Genomic DNA, 19,215 nt, shown 5'->3' with positions numbered 1-19,215 from the left:
ACCACTCCCTCTTCACATCAGTAAATGTGTCAGATACAGTCTGTACATTACCTTATTCTGAACTCGGTGCTTGGCTAATTTGCATAAAAGCCCTATCAGGCAAATCGTGTTATCTCCATTTAACAGACAAAGAATCGGTCGAGGAGGGATTAAGTGATTCACAGAGTGAAATTCAGACTTCGGTTGCCTCACCCCAAAGCCCACTTCTTTCCTTGCTTTTCCATGCTAACATGCTGACCTTTAAGTAAGAATTCGTGAGCGCCCACTAGTGTCTGCCACGGAAACCCCCCCCCACCCTGCGCCTTAAAACAGTTTTTCAATGAAGGATTGTTATAGATGAGGATCTTAGTCAAGAGAAGTGAAGAGACCTGATCAAGGTAACATCTGAGGTGTCACAACCTGATCTAGAACCTCTGTTTCCTAACTCCAGGTCCGCAGCTTTGGGGTTCACATCCAGAGGGGTCAGATTCCGCGACATGCTGTTAACCGCTGTGATTGATAAGACTAGGGCATTCTTTTACTTCCATTTGCTTTATTTATTTATTTATTCCAATTTTTATTTCCAGATTTCTGTCCTCGTGTTGGGTATCTAGTTTTCCTGGAATGGCATTGTTTCAGTATTGATTTTCATTTGTGTTGCAGTTAGGAATCCGAAGTAAACAAGAAAGCATGATGTCTTCAACACGGTCTGAATATACAATTGGTGGGGTGAAGATTAACTTTCCTTGTAAAGCGTATCCATCACAGCTTGCTATGATGAATGCTGTAAGTATTTTTCAGCAGTTATTTCATGTCTTTATTAAGATACATATGCCTATAATCCATGACATATATCGAGTCTATAACAACGTTTATTTTCTCAGATAGTAAATGGATTGAGAATGTTTGCTTGATTCTTTGAAGAACATCTAACCTTTGGAAAAATAATACTGATCTCTGCTAAACTGTATATGTCCATGGTTAGTTAGGAGGCAAAGAAGAACATTCTGAACAACGTTCTCAGCTTATTTGGAACTTACACTCTATGGAATTACTGCTTTCTACAAAGTATTTACAGTCTTTCCATGTAGAATACTCTATTTCTCATATTATTTTTGAGATACTTCAATTATATAGAAAATTAATAAACAAACTTGAAAAAACCCAACTTTCCAGCTTTGTTTTATCTTAATATTTTCCCATATTTATAAGTTGTTTACAAGTAACAGGATTACTAACATCCTGAATTTGTTCTTTTTGTTTCCTGGCAGTGTTTCAATACATTTATTACATATGTATGTATCAACAAACCATATGGAGTATTACTTTACATATTTTTGAACTTTGCACAGTGATACAATACTATACCTATCCTTGTGTAAAACTTTTTTTTCCCTTCTCTTAACATTATTTTTAAGACGTAGCTCTGTGGATTGCTGTGGCCTGACCAGGGGTCAAACCTGCAACCTTCGTGTATTGAAATGATGCTCTAATCAGCTGAGCTACCAGGCTAGGCCCTGCTAAGAACTTTCTTATACATGTTTCTTTGTGTCTGTGAGGAAAAGGTTTTGGGCATATGAGTAGGACTGGACTTGCTGGAGTTGGGTATCTTCAACTTTACTAGAAATTGTTAATTTCTGTGCAAAATGGTATAACAATTTACACTCCCTCTAGCAATGTCCCCCGTTAACTTTTCAGCAACGATGTTAATGTTGTCTAGTTTTAGAAATGATGGTTGGATAATTAAGGCACACATTGCTTTTACTTTATTTTATTTTATTTTTTGTGCTTGATACATTTTTAAGTTCAACATAATTTTAGGGGAAGGTATAAAGAAATAAAGTTTAGATTTCACTAAATACTAGTTCTCCCTTCTGCTATTGCTGTGTTCCCTGAAGTGCAACATTATTTCTCAGTGTTGTATTTGTATGTCTGATGGAGAGAGATCCTAATGAATTAAATTTTTTATTGTTTTTTTTTTTATTGTTTTTGTATCCATAGATTGTCAGAGGATTAAACAGTAAGCAACATTGTTTGTTGGAAAGCCCTACAGGAAGTGGGAAAAGCTTAGCTTTACTTTGTTCTGCTTTAGCATGGCAACAATCTCTTAGTGGTAAGTAGTTGATTGCTGTCTTCAGGTATTTTACCAGGACCTGAAAAGATATAATTAAGTATTTCTCATTCAGAATGATTCATCTATATTCTAGCTAATTTAAATATTCTCTTTTAGGATGTTCCTTTATAATGCTATATACCTTCCAAAAGAGTTTCAGTATGACAAAATATGTTCAATTAATCCCAAAACAATTTTAAACATAATATAGTCCTTTATTTGATAATTCAGATTTTATATAAGAATCTTAGAATGCTAAGAGTTATTTTTATCAAAATAATTATACTTTTTATGTAAAAGACATAAGAGATGGGGCTGTCATGATGCTATAACATATAGGAATATATATATATATATTTTAGTACATCCTTTAATATACTTGCTTATCTGTTCCTTTCTCATAACGTTAAAACATGGCATATATACTAAGAAAACATTCTAGTTGATCTTCCTCTTTGTTTGGATGCCAGATAAGCATTTGTTATAATATTGTTTTCATGAATTTGCATTATTTTCCTTTGCTTTTATTTGCTAACAGATGCCTAGTAACATTTATTTTAATGAAAGACTATCTAATACATATAATGAGGCTAACATAAAATATTGGATACACTTCAGTTACATAATTAGATTGCTTTGAACTAAAGTGTTAGAAGAATTTAAAGTTAACCATGGGTGTACATGTGTATATATATGTATGTGTATGTATATATTTATTTATATATGTATGTATATATAATGTTTTTTAAAAGCAAATATTTGTGTTACTGATAAGACTGTATTCAGTATTAAAAATAAGAAGTAAATATTTATAAGCTTTTGGTTGTCCATTTTGATTTTCACTGATGTTAATCTTTGGGAAAAATGAGATTATCTGTTAATAACTTAAAATTTTAATGAGAGATTCTGGAAAATAGAATTAGCAGTATTTATGTAGTACAGAGAGGAAATAATGTCAGTACCCTTTACAGAAAACAAAATAAATTATTCATCTTTTTTTAATATCTGAATTGTATACTTAAACACATAGACATACAATGTAGACATTACAATTCTGTATTTAAGTAATAAAAACTACCTGTTTTATTTAATATGAATGTTGATCTTAAAATGTATTTTGAATCATGAATCAAAATCAATACATCATGAAACATGTTTCTGTTTGAAATAGAAGTATAATGTGGGAATGATTTAACCCTTATATTTTACATTATTATTTAACATACTGAACTTCCAAATTCTTGATTTAGGGAAATAGCAGTAGTTAATAATGTACTTTAGGTCTTTATTTTAATCCTCCCTGCTTGATATTTTAATAAATCTCAGTTAATATTTAGTCATTGTGACTTTATTACACTTTTATTAGATTTGTATAAATTATATAAATATCATAATAACTTCCCTATGTGTTTCTGGCATAAGTGTTTCTTTCCTGCCCAATTTGTTGCTGCACATAGCTTAACCATCTTGTCCATATTTGCCAGGTACTTTCTTGCTTTTAGCACAGAAAATCTTGCATCCTGGGATACCTCCCAATCCTGGCCAAATTGGGTTGGTTGCTTGCTCTAGCTGCAGAGAAAGATTGATTTTTTACATTTAGAAATATTATAACTAAAGGTTCTTTTTTTTTTTTTTTAGGAAAGCCAATGGATGAAAACTTAAGTAAAAAAGCTGAAGTACCATTGTCATGTTGTTGTACATGCCATTCAAAGGATTTTACAAATGATGACATGAGCCAAGGAACTTCACATCATTTCAATAGTCCCAGTATACCCCCTTCTCAAAGAAATGGCACTTCATCACCTTGGCAAGGTAGTTCATATTTCGCATGGGTCTGTTGGTATCTTAATAGAAGCCTTTTTTATTGCTGTTTTGAGACCTTATTTAGATATATTTGGTTAGCATAATTGATTATGCACTTCCACATATTTTCTATGGAATTATTTTTGTATAATTCATAGAGTGGTCAGAAATCCTTGGGCTATTTTATTCTTTGCTTAACTTTTAATTTATTCAGACATTTTGCTAGCTTAAATTATTTTTTGAAGAAGGCAAGGCAGAAAAAATGATATTCAGAAATTGATGTTATTTGTAGGTAGTATTGTTAATTATATGATAGAATTTTATAAAACATATTAATTTGTATTGTAAGACAAAATCTAATTATCTTCATTTATTCTTGATAAGTTTGCCTGAACTTCTGAAGCTAATATTCTACTGAAAAACACATTAATAACCTCAAGGAGTTTTCTTTTTTTTGCATTTTTTAAATTAATTAATTTATTTTTCCAAATACATTTGTCTCTGCCTTCCCCCGACCATTTCCCCTCCCCGCTCCCCCCTCTCCCTCCCTCAGTCCTTCCCTACTTTGATTTTGTCCATGACTCCTTGCTATATGTTCCTTGACTTGCCCCTTCCTTTCCTTTTCCCCCGCCCACCCGTCCCTCCTTCCCTCTTGTCTCTGTTGGTTTCTTTTCCTTTCAGTGTTGCTGGTCTTATTTTCCTTGCATCTTTGTTTTGTTGGTTAGGGTCTGCTTATAGGTGAGATCATATGGTATTTGTCTTTTGCCCCCTGGCTTATTTCGCTTAGCATAATGCTCTCTAGTTCTATCCATGCTGTTGCGAAATGTAGTAGTTCTTTTTCTCTTTCTGCTGCGTAATATTCCATTGTGTAAATGTACCATAGTTTTTTGATCCAATCATCTACTGATGGGCATTTAGGTTGCTTCCAACACTTGGCTATTGTAAATTGTGCTGCTATGAACATTGGGGTGCATAGGTTCTTTTGAACTGGTGTTTTGGTATTCTTAGGGTATAGTCCCAGCAGGGGAATCACTGGATCAAAAGGCAGTTCCATTTTCAGCTTTTTGAGGAAATTCCACAGTGCTTTCCACAGTGGCCGCACCAGTCTGCATTTCCACCAACAGTGTACTAGTGTTCCCTTTTCTCCACAGCCTCGCCAGCACCTGTTGTTTGTTGATGTGTTTATGATGGCCATTCTGACCGGTGTGAGGTGGTATCTCATTGTGGTTTTGATCTGCATTTCTCTGATGGCTAGTGATGCCGAGCATCCTCTCAAATGCCTCTGGGCCCTCTGTATCTCTTCCTTGGAAAAGCCCAGGTCCTTTGCCCATTTTTTGATTGGATCATTTGTCTTCTTGGAGTGGAGTCGAGTGAGTTCTTTACATATTTTGGAGATCAAACCTCTATCTGATGTATCATTAGCAAATAGATTTTCCCATATGGTTGGCTCCCTTTTCATTTTGCTGATGTTTTCTTTAGCCATAGAGAAGCTTCTTATTTTGATGAGGTCCCACTTGTTTATTCTTTCCTTTATGTCCCTTGCTTTAGGAGACATATCGGTGAAAAAATTGCTGCGGAGGATATCTGAGAGTTTCCTGCCAATGTTCTCCTCTAGGACTTTGATGGTGTTGCGACTTATATTTAAGTCTTTTATCCATCTTGAGTTTATTTTTGAGTATGGTGTCAGCTGATGATCAAATTTCAATTTTTTGCATGTAGCTGTCCAGCTCTCCCAACAGCATTTGTTGAAGAGGCTATTATTACTCCATTTTATACTTCTGCCCCCTTTGTCAAATATTAGTTGCCCATATAGACCTGGGCTTATTTCTGGGCTTTCTATTCTGTTCCACTGGTCTATGGGTCTGTTCTTGTGCCAGTACCAGATTGTTTTGAGTATAGTGGCTTTGTAATATAGTTTGATGTATGGTATTGTGATCCCTCCTACTTTGTTTTTCTTTCTCAAAATTGCTGTGGCTATACGGGGTCGTTTATGGTATCATATAAATTTTTGAAATGTCTGTTCTATTTCGGTGAAATACATCACTGGTATCTTAATAGAGATTGCGTTGAATCTATAAATTGCTTTGGGTAGTATGGACATTTTGATGATATTAATTCTTCCAATTCATGAGCACGGTATATGCTTCTATTTATTTGTGTCTTCCTTAATTTCTTTCTTCAATGTTGTATAGTTTTCTGCGTACAGGTCTTTTACCTCCTTGGTTAAATTTATTGGGTACTTTATTTTTCTTGTTGCTATATCAAATGGTATTTTTTTATTCTGATTTCTTCTTTTTCTATTGCATTGCTGGTGTACAAAAATGCCTTTGATTTCTGAATATTGACTTTGTATCCTGCTGTTTTGCCAAATTCACTTATTAGATTCAAGGAGTTTTCTTTATAGGTTACCATATTCTTTTTGCCGCCTGCTTTGGGAAATCTTCCTTTGTTGTTAGTTTTAGACAGGAACTTTTTTTTTAAAATTTTACTTTATTTTTTAGAGAGAGGGAGGAGAGATGGGAGAAAGGAAGGGGGTGAAGCATATGTGAGAGAAACAGCTATCAGCTCCCTCTCACACGCCCCCTACTGGGGACCTGGCCTGCAACGCAGGCACGTGCCCTGACTGGGAATCCAACCGGCAACCTTTCGGTCCACAGGCTGTTGCCCAATCCACTGAGCCACACCAACCAGGGCAGTTTTTAACAGTTTTAAAATAATGTGTCTTGGAGAAGGCCTTTCGGGATTGAGATAATTAGGTATTCTGTTCGCTTTTTGGATTTGAGTACCCAGTACCTTCCCTAAGTTCGGAAGTTCTCACTGATTATGTAACTAGGTTATCTGCTCCCTTCTCCCTTTCTTCTCCTTTTGGTGTACCTATTATTCTTATATTGCTCTTTTTAATGAGTCAGATAGTTCTTGGAGAGTTTTCTTTCTTTCTTTCTTTCTTTCTTTCTTTCTTTCTTTCTTTCCTTCCTTCCTTCCTTCCTTCCTTCCTTCCTTCCTTCCTTCCTTCCTTCCTTCCTTCCTTCCTTCCTTCCTTCTTTCTTTTTTCCCTCCATTCTCTCTCTCTTTCCATCTGACTCACTTCTAGATTTCTATCTTCAGTACCACTAATTCTTTCCTCTACCTGGTCTGCTCTGTTTCTTAAGTTCTCTAGTTCATTCTGTATCTCATTTATTGAGTTCTTCACTTCTCATTTATTGAGTTCTTCATCTCATTTACTAAGAAACTCCCAGAATTTCTGTTTGGCTCTTTTTTATAGTTTAAATCTCTTTGGTGAAGTTCTCCTTTTGTTCATTGATTTTACTTCTGAGTTTTCTGTCTCTTGTTAGTTTTTTCAGAACTGCAATCCTGAATTCTCTGTCATTTAAACCACAGTCTTCCATGTATTTAAATTTATTTTCTGGAGATAATTCATTTTCTTTCTGAATTCCCTTTTTACCTTAGTTATTCATTGTGCTTGATGGATTATTTCTCTGCCTGGGCATTTGTGGGAATGAATATAGTGGTTTTAAAACTGTGTTCCTATGAGTCTTAGGAAAAAACATGGCTTGTAGGGGGAAGAAGATAGTGGTGGATCAAAGAAGTTTTAGGTCTTTCATCCTATTTTGGAAATTGTAAGCAATAAAAAAATATATATTGTCCTCAGATAAAGCTTGAAAACCAATACTGTGTGGCATAGATTCACTTCTATGTTTATACAGAAAATTTGTTTTCTGAAGACATTATTGGACCTGCCTATTGGGCTTTCTCCCCTAATAGTCTGTAAGTCTTTTAAGGCAGGGGACTGTTTCTTTCATTGCATTTCCATGGTGTCTGGAATTGTATGGACTCAATAAAATAAATGTTTGCTTGTTGAATTTAAGGGAATGCATAGAGAAGAGCGGAGAGAAAGGAAGGTGCTTTTAAAAACACATTTAGCGAAAGGGAGAAACCGATGTATAGGAATAGTTAAGAACAGTTTTATAGACATTAAGGAAAAAGGAAATGTGTTTACGTTCCAAGAAGACAGAGTGTTATGCTTGGCTCTATGCCTAGGGGTTATGCTTATGGATTCTGGAGTCAGACAGCCCGTGTTAGTCACATCCAGGCTCTGCCTCTTGTTAACTATATGCCTTCTTTAAAACCTAGTGTTCAAATTCATAAAATGGGGATAATATTATTTGGTGATTAAGAGGTTGCTGATGAGCTTGAGAATGAGTTTTCAGGGTTGTGAGATTAAAAGGTAGATTATAAATTTGACTATATTTTTAATCCTAATGAACATTGAGAAGCTTAGTAGGAAAAAGACATTGAGACACTAAAGAAAGTTTTTTGTAGAAATGAAATACATTTTCTTGAATCTTTCTGTTCTGTATATGTGCTTATATGTATGTGTATATATACATATACATACGTATATATGTATGTACATATATACGTATGTATATACACACACATATATAAATGTATACATACATACATACATATATATACACATATATATGTGTTTATCCTCACCTGAGGACATGCTTATTGATTTTAGAGACAGGGGAGGGATGGGAGAGAGAGAAAGGGAGAGAAACATCCATGTGACAGAAACATCAATCCGTTGCTTCTTGGATGTGCCCCAACGGGGAACAAACCCACAAGGTAGGCATGTGCCCTGACAGGGAATCAGACCTGTGACCTTTCAGTTTACGGGATGATGTTCCAACCAACTGAGCCACACCAACCAGGGCTTACAGTTTTATTTAAAAAATCACATCATTGGGAGTGGTCTACAAAAGTATAAACCTATTAAATCAAAATTGGACTTGCCTATTGAAAGCATATTCCTCAAAATATTTGCTATATTTTTGTTGAAGTAAACTGAATGATAAAGAAGTGCTTTTAAACATGTTTAGCAATTCATGTTTTTAAATATGTTATTTTCAGAAGTAAGTCTACATCATGATTCCAGTTTTTTCTAGGAAAATTACCTAAGCGTAAGTTATTAATGCTAATTTTTAAAAATTTCCTCTGTAAGGCTCTCCTGAAAAAACTACGCTGGCTGCAAAGTTATCTGCCAAAAAACAAGCATCCATATGCAGAGATGAAAATGATGATTTTCAAAGAGAGAAGAAAAGAATTCGATCCTTAGAAACTACACAGCAGGTAAACAGAGTTTATTGACAGTAAAAGAATCTCCCATTACTCATAGATGAACAAGGTTGTCAAGAATCAATCTAGTCTTCAGTGGCACCATATGTCCAAGAGATAGAGCGATTGGTTGCCTCTCCTATGCCCCACACTGGGGACCCAGGCATGTGCCCTGACTGGGAATTGAACTGGAGACCTTTTGGTTCACAGGCCGGCACTCAATCCACTGAGCCACACTAACCAGGGCAGTGCTTTCTTATATATGAGGAATTTGATAGGAAAATATTTACTTCAGACATTTATTAATAATATAGCTACTTTGTACTTTTTAACTCCTCTGTTGTTTTTATCTAATAGTGGCATATTTTTTCTTTCGCCAAAATACCTTTGATATGAATATTTATGTCATGGATATTTTTGGTATTGATGGTTTTAATATATTTATAAGATTTCCTCTTATTTATTGGGTTTTTAATATCAACAAATGATAAAATATGTTTATTTCTAAAAATTATTGAGAAACCTAAATTACTAAATATTTTAAATGATGTGTACTTTTCATAGATTAATACAATGTTATTTTCATAGAGTTAAGGGCAGTGAGATAGGGAGGCTGGGACTTTAATAGACTTAGTTACAAATAAAAAAGATTGGTAACTAAGTCTATTACTAAAAGATTTGTAATATGTAACAAATTAATAATTTGTGATTATTAATTAACATGTCATTTGTATGTAATTGTATATTAACTGAATATATTTAATATTTTTATTCTACTTAGAGTCTCTAACTTCCATAATTAAACTGTTTTTAGAAATAGAATGAAGTAACTTATTTTTGGAAAAGCACCAATTACAAATGAAGCATGAATCTTTAGAGATTTTCCCCCCCCAAAAATGTGTACATAGAGGTGAATGTTGTGAGGTAGGGCTGAACATACAACATTCATTCCCTGACTTCACTGGATCTCATTTCTTTTAATGTAGGAATGGAATCATCAGTAGAAATGCCACTCCCTCTTATAATTTAAGTAAATAGGGTTTTGGCAAGTAGGAAAAAGCATAGACAGTTTGGAAGGAAAACTTGATGGTATTTATGAAGGAAATTTAGTCAAATACAACTTGGATTATCAGCTATCTAGTAAGTAGTAATAGTAATCAGGTAATTTATCATGGAGGAAATTATAAATACATTTACATTTTTATTCTGAGTCTTTTAATATAGAATGAGGTTTCCATTTTATTTGCTTTTATTTTTCAATTAGATACTTAATTTGGACTTGGCTATAATACATATTTGGTGTTCATATGTTGGAACTATTTTAAGGGAAGACCATTTTTCAGTACTGTCATTTTGACATATCACTAATTAAAGCTATTTTGGTTAGGATTCAAGAGGTATTACTGTGTTCTATTTTATTTAAGTCTATTTATATAATGAGGTGCCTATTTGTGTTTTTAAAAATTATTTGATTATTGCCAGTTAGAAATAGTCATTTTTTTGTAAATGCTGAAAACACACATAGCTATTTTGACCTTAGAGAACAACTAGCCTGTTGAAACTTTTAGTTTACTTTAAACTTTATTTTGATTTTGTGTTTACAGATTAGAAAACGTCATTGTTTTGAAAAGGAAGTACACCATTTGGATACAAAAGTTGCTTCAGGAAAGACCACAAAACTCAGCTCCCCATTAAGAAAGATAAACTCCTTTTCTACACAGAATGTATGTATTTTATGCCATTGTTCAGTTTAAAGGAGAATGTAGAATTTGCTAAATCTATTTTTGAAAAAAGGGGAAGAATACTATATGCAAGCAACAGTATAAAACAACTCACAAGTCCTAAGTGCTATCACATCTCCGCTCTAAAATTACAGAACAGGACCAGAAAGAGATATGAATGTTTTTTGCCTCTTCAAGCAGAGGTGGCCAGCCGGTGGTCTGTGGGTCACTTGTGTCCCAGGATGGCTATGAATACGGCCCAACACAAAATCTTAAATTTACTTAAAACATGAAATTTGTTTTATCATTACATGTTGCAAAGTATTTAATGTGTGGCCCAAGACAGCTCTTCTTCCAGCGTGGCCCCGAGATGCCAAACGGTCGCACACCCCTGTGTGAACTCCACTTCCCTAAAGTTCTTTCAGTGTCAGAGCAGCAGTTCTCAAGAAGCAGCGGCTGGGCAGCGTCATAGTCTTACTGTTTGTATTCATCCATCCGCCCTTCAGCTGTGCGTGTGGTGCTCCTGGAGGGACAGTGGGTCAGGGAGCAGGCGTCTCACTACCCTCCTCTCGCAGGCGCCCGCTGCCTGTGAGGACGGCCTGCAGGGCTTGGCAGCACAGTCGGAGTGAACTGGGCTGGAGGGGAAGGATCTCTGGGGATTCTTGAGATATTTTTCAGGTGCTCTGTGAGGCCAAAAGTATTTTCATAGTAATATTAAGGTGTTTTTTGACTTTTTTTAGTGTCTTGACATTTACACTGATGAGCAGAAGCAGTGTTGGGTAAAGCTGTTGGTGCCTTAGCACAATCAAGATGGTGGCATCAACCTGTATTAACAGTGGTTTTCCTCACCATCAGTAATACACAGTTTAAAAAACAGGTTTTACTTAAGAATGTTCTTGATGAAGCAGTAAAAATTACTGAATTTATCAAATCTTACTGCTGAAGATGTTTAACATTCTGTGTGAGTAAATGAGTGATATAAAACAGTTTTTAAAAAAACTTTAAAAAATTTTATGAAAAAAGTGTTTTCACAAAACACTTTTGCATAGGAGTAGAGTGGTTGAATTGAGGAAAAACGTTGGTAGGATAGTTTGGTTTATGAGCTGAGTTAGCCAGTTTTTTCATGGAACATCATTTTTACTTGAAAGAATGACAGAATAAGGATGGTAATTATTTTGGTTTTTAATAGCTACAGTGATTTTATTTTTTATTACTCTTTTTCTGTTCTTTATTTCGTTTTGAATTTTTCTTTTTTAAAAATAATTTGTATTTTTCAATTAAAATTGACATACAATGTTATATTAGTTTCAGCTGCTGTACAACGCCGTGATTAGGCATTATAAACCTGTGATGTGATCAGCCCGATAAATCTAGAACCCATCTGACACCACACAAAGGTGGGCAAAAGTAGGTTTACATTTGTAATACAAATGAATAATACAGTAATTACTAAATAATACATGAATAAATTCTGTGTTTTGTATACTCAGAACTGTAAACCTCCTCCCCCTTTGTATAGTTATTACAGTATTATACATTATATTCCCTATGCTGTACTTCACAGCCCCATGGCTATTCTGTAGCTACCGATTTGTGCTTCTTAATCCCTTTATGTTTTTCGCCATCTCCGTAACCTCCCCCCACCGCCCCCCGCCCATCTGGCGACTGTCAAAATGTTCTTTGGACCTATGAGTCTGTTTCTTGTCTGCTTGTTCATTTATTTTATTTTTTAGACTGTGCATATACAGGAAGTGAAATCACACGGTATTTTTCTTTCCCTGACTTATTTCACTCAGCACAATGCCATCTAGTTCCATCTATGTTTCAAGATTTCATTCCTTTTTTTTTTTATTTATGGCTAAGTCATATTCCATTGTATGTATGCACTGCTTCTTTGCTGCTTCTCTATTCATTTATCTTATTGATGGACACTTAGGTTGCTTCCGTATTTTGGCTGTTGTAAACAATGCTGCAGTGGACCTAGGTGTGCATGTCTTTTTCAGTTAGTGTTATTATATTTTTTAGATAAGTGCTGAAAAGTGGAATAGCTGGATTATATGATAATTCTATTCTTAATTTTTTGAGGAATCTCCATACTGTTTCCTATAGCAGCTGTACTCTAATTTACATTCCCACCAACAGTGCATGAGGTTTCCCTTATCTCTGTATCTTCTCCAATACTCGTTGTTTGTTGTCTTTTTGATGATAGCCATTCTAACAGGTGCAACCACAGATTTTATTTCAGTGGCTATAGATTAGTTTTCACTTCCATAGTTTTATATATAGTAGTCCTTAACCATTGTTCCAATTTTCAAGGTTTCTGTTATCAGTGGTCAACTGCATTCCAGAAATGGAAAATTCCAGAAACAAATAGTTCATACGGTTTAAATTATGTGCTGTTCTGTGTTCCACTTGGTCCCAACTGGGAACTGGAATGTGAATTTTCCTCTTGTGCATTGTTTTCATGCTGTATCCACTGCCCACCTGTAATCACTTAGTAAATGTCTTGGTTATCAGAATAGTTATTAGTATTTTGAGAAGGAGAGAGTGGGAAAGAAAAAGACCATATTCACAAATTATAGTTGATATATTATATTAGTTACAGGTATACAATGTAGTACTTCGACTCTTGGTATCCTTATGATGTGATCACCATGATAAGTCTATAACCATCTGTCACTGTACAAGGTTATTACCATATTCCTTATGCTGTATCCCTGTGACTTATTTTATAACTGGAAATTTGTGCCTCTTATTCCTCTTCACATTTTTCACCCATCTCCCTGTCTCCCTTCATGCCTGGTAATTTTTTATTGAAGTCCAGATAGTCATGTGTTGCTTAATGATGGGGATATGTTCTGAGAACATCATTAGGCAATTTCATTGTTGTATGAACATCATAACATACACTTAACACAAACCTAGGTGTTAGAGTCTGCTACACACCTAGGCTTTGTGATATAACCTGTCATTCCCAGGCAACAAGCCTGTACGCATGTTGTTGTATAAAATGGTGCAAGATTAAATCAAGCACAGAGAAAATAATGCAATCAGGAGACACAGTAAACGTGACACAGATGAGGTTGTTCCTGGCGTAACATGGCACACTGTTTTTAAAGCAAACATTTTTTATAATTAGGAAAAGTATATAATGATAAAATAATGATAAAAGTATAGTATATATACTAAATACATAAACCATCACATAATGGTTTGTTATCATTAAGTGTGTACTGTGCATAACTGTGTGTGCTATACTTTCATATGGCTGGCAGCACAGTAGTTTTGCTTACGCCAACAATACCACAGAACTGTGGGTAAAGTAATGCTTTCTAAGTTACGATGTCACTAGGCAGTAGGAATTTTTCAGCTCCACTATAACCTTATGGGACTACTGTTGTGTATGTAATCTGCTGGCTGGAATGTTACGCGGCACATGAATGTATAGTGGTTTTTACCTTGTTGGGTGCTGGATGTTATTGTACTGTATTTCTATAAATACTCTTGAGTTTTGTTCTGGAATGCAGTTAAGTTACTTTTAATCAATGTGATCCTTTTGGGTCTTGCTTTCAAGATTTGTTAGGTGGGACTTGAGCTGGCAACCTACGTTAGGTTAGGTAGGTAGGTTAGTTTGAGGCTCAGTAGAATCAGCTCCTTTAGAGTCCTCTACTTACTGCTCTGTGAACTGTGAAGTTTTTCCAGCCTGTCTACTGGGAACAGGTACTATTCCACACCCTATGTGAATGCCTCATCATTTCAAGTGGTTCTTTCCACAATTTTGGATTATTTTGTCATTGGAATGGGCTAATCAATACTCTACCAGATACTTGAGAGGTCTCTGCAAATCTCTGGAGTTCATTTGTGTATCTCTCTCCACTCTGGTGTTTGTCCCTGTGAACTTTAGTCTTCTTGGTTTCCCTGGACTCTCATCAATGTCTCTTGAACTCAGAGGTAACTGGGCTCTATCTGTATTCCCCCTCCCTATGCCGTAGACTGGAAACTCTCTCACGACAATATGCTGAAGCAGTCACAGGGCCTGTCTCATTTGTTTCCTGTCTCTCAGGGATCACTCTTCCTTACCTGATGTCCTGTATCTTAAGAACTATTGTGTTATTTATTCTGTCTGTATTTTTGGTTTTTCAGGTAGGGGGTAAGAAAACACTAACTTCGGGGACAAATTTCAAAAGTCTTTATGTGGCTTATAAAGTTCCTGTTTACCTGTACAATGTTTAGGCCTTTATACACTTTTTGCATTCTTTTGCCCTTTCTCCTTTTCCCCACTCTTTTTTTTTCTGACCATTCTCATAGTTGTGAGGTGATATCTCATTGTGGTTTTGATTCGTACTTACCTGATGATAAATGATATTGAGCATCTTTTCATGTATCTATTGGCCATCTATGGTCTTCTTTGGAAAACTGTATTTAGATCTTCTATACATTTAAAAAAAGATTTTATTTACTTACTTTTAGAGAGAAGGGAAGGAAGGGGAAAAGAGAGGGAGAGAAACATTGATGTGCAAGAGATACATTGATTGATTGCCTCTTACACACCCCCAACTTGGGACCTGGCCTGCAACCCAGGCATGTGGCTCTGATTGGGAATTGAACCAGCGATCTTTGGGTTTGTAGGCCAACACTCAGTCCACTGAGTCAGGGCATTTCTGTACATTTTTAATTGGAATTTTTTTTGCTTTTGCATTGTATGCATTGTTTATATATTTTTTGGATATTAGCCCCTTTATCAGATGTATGATTTGCAAATATCTTTTCCCATTCCGTAGGTTGCCTGTCCATTTGATGATGGTTTCCTTTGCTGTGCAAAAGCTTTTTAGTTTGGTGTAGTAGCCTTGTTCATTTTTGCTTTTGTTGCTTTTGCTTTTTGTGTCAGTAAAAAAAAAAAATCAATAAGATCTATGCCAACAACCTTACTACCTATGTTTTCTTCTAGGATTTTTGTGATATTAGGTCTTACATTCCTTAATGAATGTTGAGTTAATTTTTGGGTGTGTTGTGAAATAGCTGAATTTCATTCTTTTGCATGTGGCTCTCCAGTATTCCCAACACCATTTACTGAAGAGACTGTTCTTCTCTCATTGTATAACATTTCTTAGTCTTTGCAGAGTGGCATATTATAAATCACAAAAATATTTTCTATTAATTCTGGAATAGGTGATTTCATAAAGAAGTAGAAGGAAAATAAGTTTCATAAGATTTAATATTTATTGTGTAGCAACTTCTGAAATGAGTTTATCACCAAACCCCTTAACGTAATTTTTAAAAATGCAGTCTTTATTTTAGAACTGATGTTGATATATCATATGTCTCACATTTTATGTATCATATTAAAAAAAAAAAGACTTTATTTATTTATTTTTAGAGAGGGGGAGGGAGGGAGAAAGAAAGGGAGAGAAACATCACTGTGTGGTTGCATCTTGAATGCCCCCTACTGGGGACCTGGCCTGCCACCCAGGCATATGCCCTGACCGGGAATTGAACCAGCGACACTTTGGTTCACAGGCTTGTGCTCAGTCCACTGAGCCACATTAGCCAGGGCTATGCATTATTTTAATCTAGATCATCTAAAGATCTTGGATAAGGTAATATGAGGGACTTGGACAGGTAACATTTCTTTTTTAGGACCTGTTCCTTCAATGGGAGGAAAAAGATGGTGGGACAAGATTTATTATACCTTATATTTCATTTATATCTAACAGCTTTAAGTTCTAAAGGTGCTTTTCCACTTTTGGTTCTTGTAAGATGATATTAGGGAGGACAGTATTTATTTTTTAAAAGAATGGTTATTTGGATTCATAAATGTTTTTGTTCTCTTATCTCTATAAAGATATAAATGTTATAGTTTTTATACATTTGAAATCTTCAAGTTGTATTATTTTTTGAAAAACTTTTCTCCATAAATTAAGCGACAAGTTAGTTTAATGATTTTTGTTTTCCTCTAAATTTGACGTTAAACTTTTTAGGTTTTTTCTTTCAAATTCTCTGTTTTTATTAAAATAATTTGGTTTTCAACTTGTGGGTTAGAGAACTAAATAGTTATCTTTTTACCTTCCTCTCATCTCCAGTCTGCTCACTGGCTCTTCATGTCGGAAAATATGTCAATACCTCCTTTCTTACTTGAATTACCTTGCATTGTCCACTGGAATGGACATTTAGATTCTTTTTTTGTACTGATAACTTATATGTTGAAGAACTAGTGAGGCATAAGTCTCCATATGATCAAAATATAATTAAGAAAAACATTGTTTTTAAAAATAGAACATTACCATTCTCATATTACTTTGTTCTACTATTTATAATCATTTTCTGTGGAACTTATTTGTACTCTTCATTCCTTTAATAAGTCCTCACAATGGTTGAGGTATTTTCACAGATTTGTTATTATGCTTATATTTACCTTTTATTTGTTCATTAAATAAATGCTAACATTGTCTATATACTTTTACAAAGGTGACAATATTCTTTGATTTTGTGTAGCAGTAGCATGTTACTTTTGCTTGGCGTGTAGAAAAGAAATGGGTCCAGCAGAGAGCGCTGTTGACCTTCAGAAAAATGTTGGGCAAAACCTTGGGCGTTTTTCTCCTTTTTTATTTTACATCCTTGCCTTTTTGTTTTTGTCTCTGTCTCTGTCTTTCTCTTTCACACCGCCTCCTTTCTCTCTCCTTCCTTCTTTTCAATATTTGGCTTGTTCTTAGGAGAAAATGACTGATTTTCTCTGAAAAGTATTTTACAACTCATATTCTCATAATTTTAATTTACTTTTATTTAACGTAACTGCTTATGTAGTGATATGATGTTTACTAAGTGCCAGAAACTCTTCTAAGTACTGTGGAAATATTAGTTTACCTGGTAAATACAGGTTCATGTGAGTTAATGGTTTTAACTTTTCTGTGGGTTTGATAATTTTCAGAATAAGACAAAAGTGTTTAACTCAATTCTTACAATAACTCTATGAAAAAGGTATTAATATTTTCCTCAGTGGCAGATGATGAAATTAAGGCACAGAAAATTTAAATAGCTTGTTTATGGCACAAAACTAATGTGTTAAGGCTGGTTTAAGGTAAAAGCCAGGCCATCGGCTCTAGAATTGATCCTCAACCACCTCACTGCTCTGACCCTGAACAGATTCTTACAGGTGATCTTTGGGGGAATGGAATGCTAGTTCATGTTTGCGCTGTTCTAGGCCATGTTATATGTAGTACCGTATAGATAATTTATTTAAGATAGGTCCTCATTTAGCCTCTTTAAACATCCTGTTCTTTTCATTAATTACAAGGCTTAACAAAGTTTATGTATTTATTTGTAGGTGTAACTGTTTGTTTGCCTTCCTGCCAGGATGTCCAGGAGGACATGTATAATGTGTCTCTTGTTCACTTTTTATAACCAGTATCTGGCAGAGGACCTGTACCTAGTAGGTACTCACATGTTTATTAAATAAATGAATGAAAAAAAAAAGGCCAAAGGTAAGGATGTGCACAGTTGACCACCTTTCTTGTGGCTTACAAATTTTACTCAGATCCATGTCCATAAGGCGGTGTGACAGCTCTATTAAACAGAAGCAACTTAAAGCAGGTTTTAAAATGTTTTTTTTTCTTCTTCTATAGTACATTTTTGCTGTAGTTTTTGTGTACTAGTACACAAAAATAAAAGTTCATACAATGATTTCAGGGACCAACAGTTAAATTGATGTGTAATATAAACAAAAGATTAGAAGCAGCTTTTGATTTCTGTAGCTATTCTTGGAACAAGTTGTTAAATAATATTGCCAACTAGTTGAAGTATAATGTATTCAAGGCAGACAAAATTTTGAAACCTATTACATGCCAGATACTTAAAAACAGTAACCTGTGTTTCTTAAAAAGTTATTAATAATGATATGATGATAGCTTTTTGGAATATAGACTTGTGTCAGATAATTTATGTTTTCTCATTTAATTTTTATATCAACACTGGGAGGAAAACAGAGCAGATATTCATCTCATTTTATTCATAAGAAAATTGAAGCCCCAAAATAGTAGATTATTTGACTATGGTTATACTCCAGGTAAATAGTGGAACCATGATTTGCACCTAGTTCTAAAATTGAGTGAATATAGATTAATGATTAGAAATGGGGGGAAAGGAGAGAAAAGAAATGGCTAGGAAAATAAATGTTTTTCGTGTTGGCTGGTGCGGAAAACACAAAGCTCTGTGGAAGAGAAAATAGATTTTATTCTTCAATATGTCTGGCATTAAAATGTCTTCTATTAAATAGTCTATCTACAGTTGGAGAAAGATTAAATTATCTTAGACATTTTTGTGTTTTATCTACTAAAGACTCAAAGGAAATTTAAAACTCAAAAAAAAATTGTAAAACCTTTAACAATACAAACCAGTAGAGTGAAAATCAAAATATTCTCCCTCAAAATATTGCTCCCACTCCTCTTTCTGCTCCCAGGAGTAATCAACATACATACTTTCATG

General features: G+C 34.7%; 1 protein-coding gene across 1 annotated transcript in view; it reads left to right on the top strand.

Annotated features, from left to right (window-relative positions):
• The first annotated feature begins 672 nt into the window (after positions 1–672).
• The window catches only part of BRIP1 (BRCA1 interacting helicase 1), a 110,052-nt gene continuing 91,509 nt past the window's right edge, over positions 673–19,215 (top strand). Inside the window, 5 exon segments of the mRNA XM_054574815.1 lie at positions 673–765; positions 1,981–2,092; positions 3,731–3,904; positions 8,904–9,031; positions 10,621–10,740. Of these exon segments, the coding sequence (XP_054430790.1) occupies positions 673–765; positions 1,981–2,092; positions 3,731–3,904; positions 8,904–9,031; positions 10,621–10,740 (627 nt within the window).

The sequence above is a fragment of the Pteronotus mesoamericanus genome, unplaced genomic scaffold (genome assembly GCF_021234165.1).
Source record: "Pteronotus mesoamericanus isolate MK-2021 breed Mesoamerican mustached bat unplaced genomic scaffold, CSHL_Meso_final contig_269, whole genome shotgun sequence".
NCBI lineage: Eukaryota > Metazoa > Chordata > Mammalia > Chiroptera > Mormoopidae > Pteronotus > Pteronotus mesoamericanus.
The sequence above is the reverse complement of the archived record's forward strand: the minus strand, read 5'-3'. Positions and strand labels throughout refer to the sequence as shown.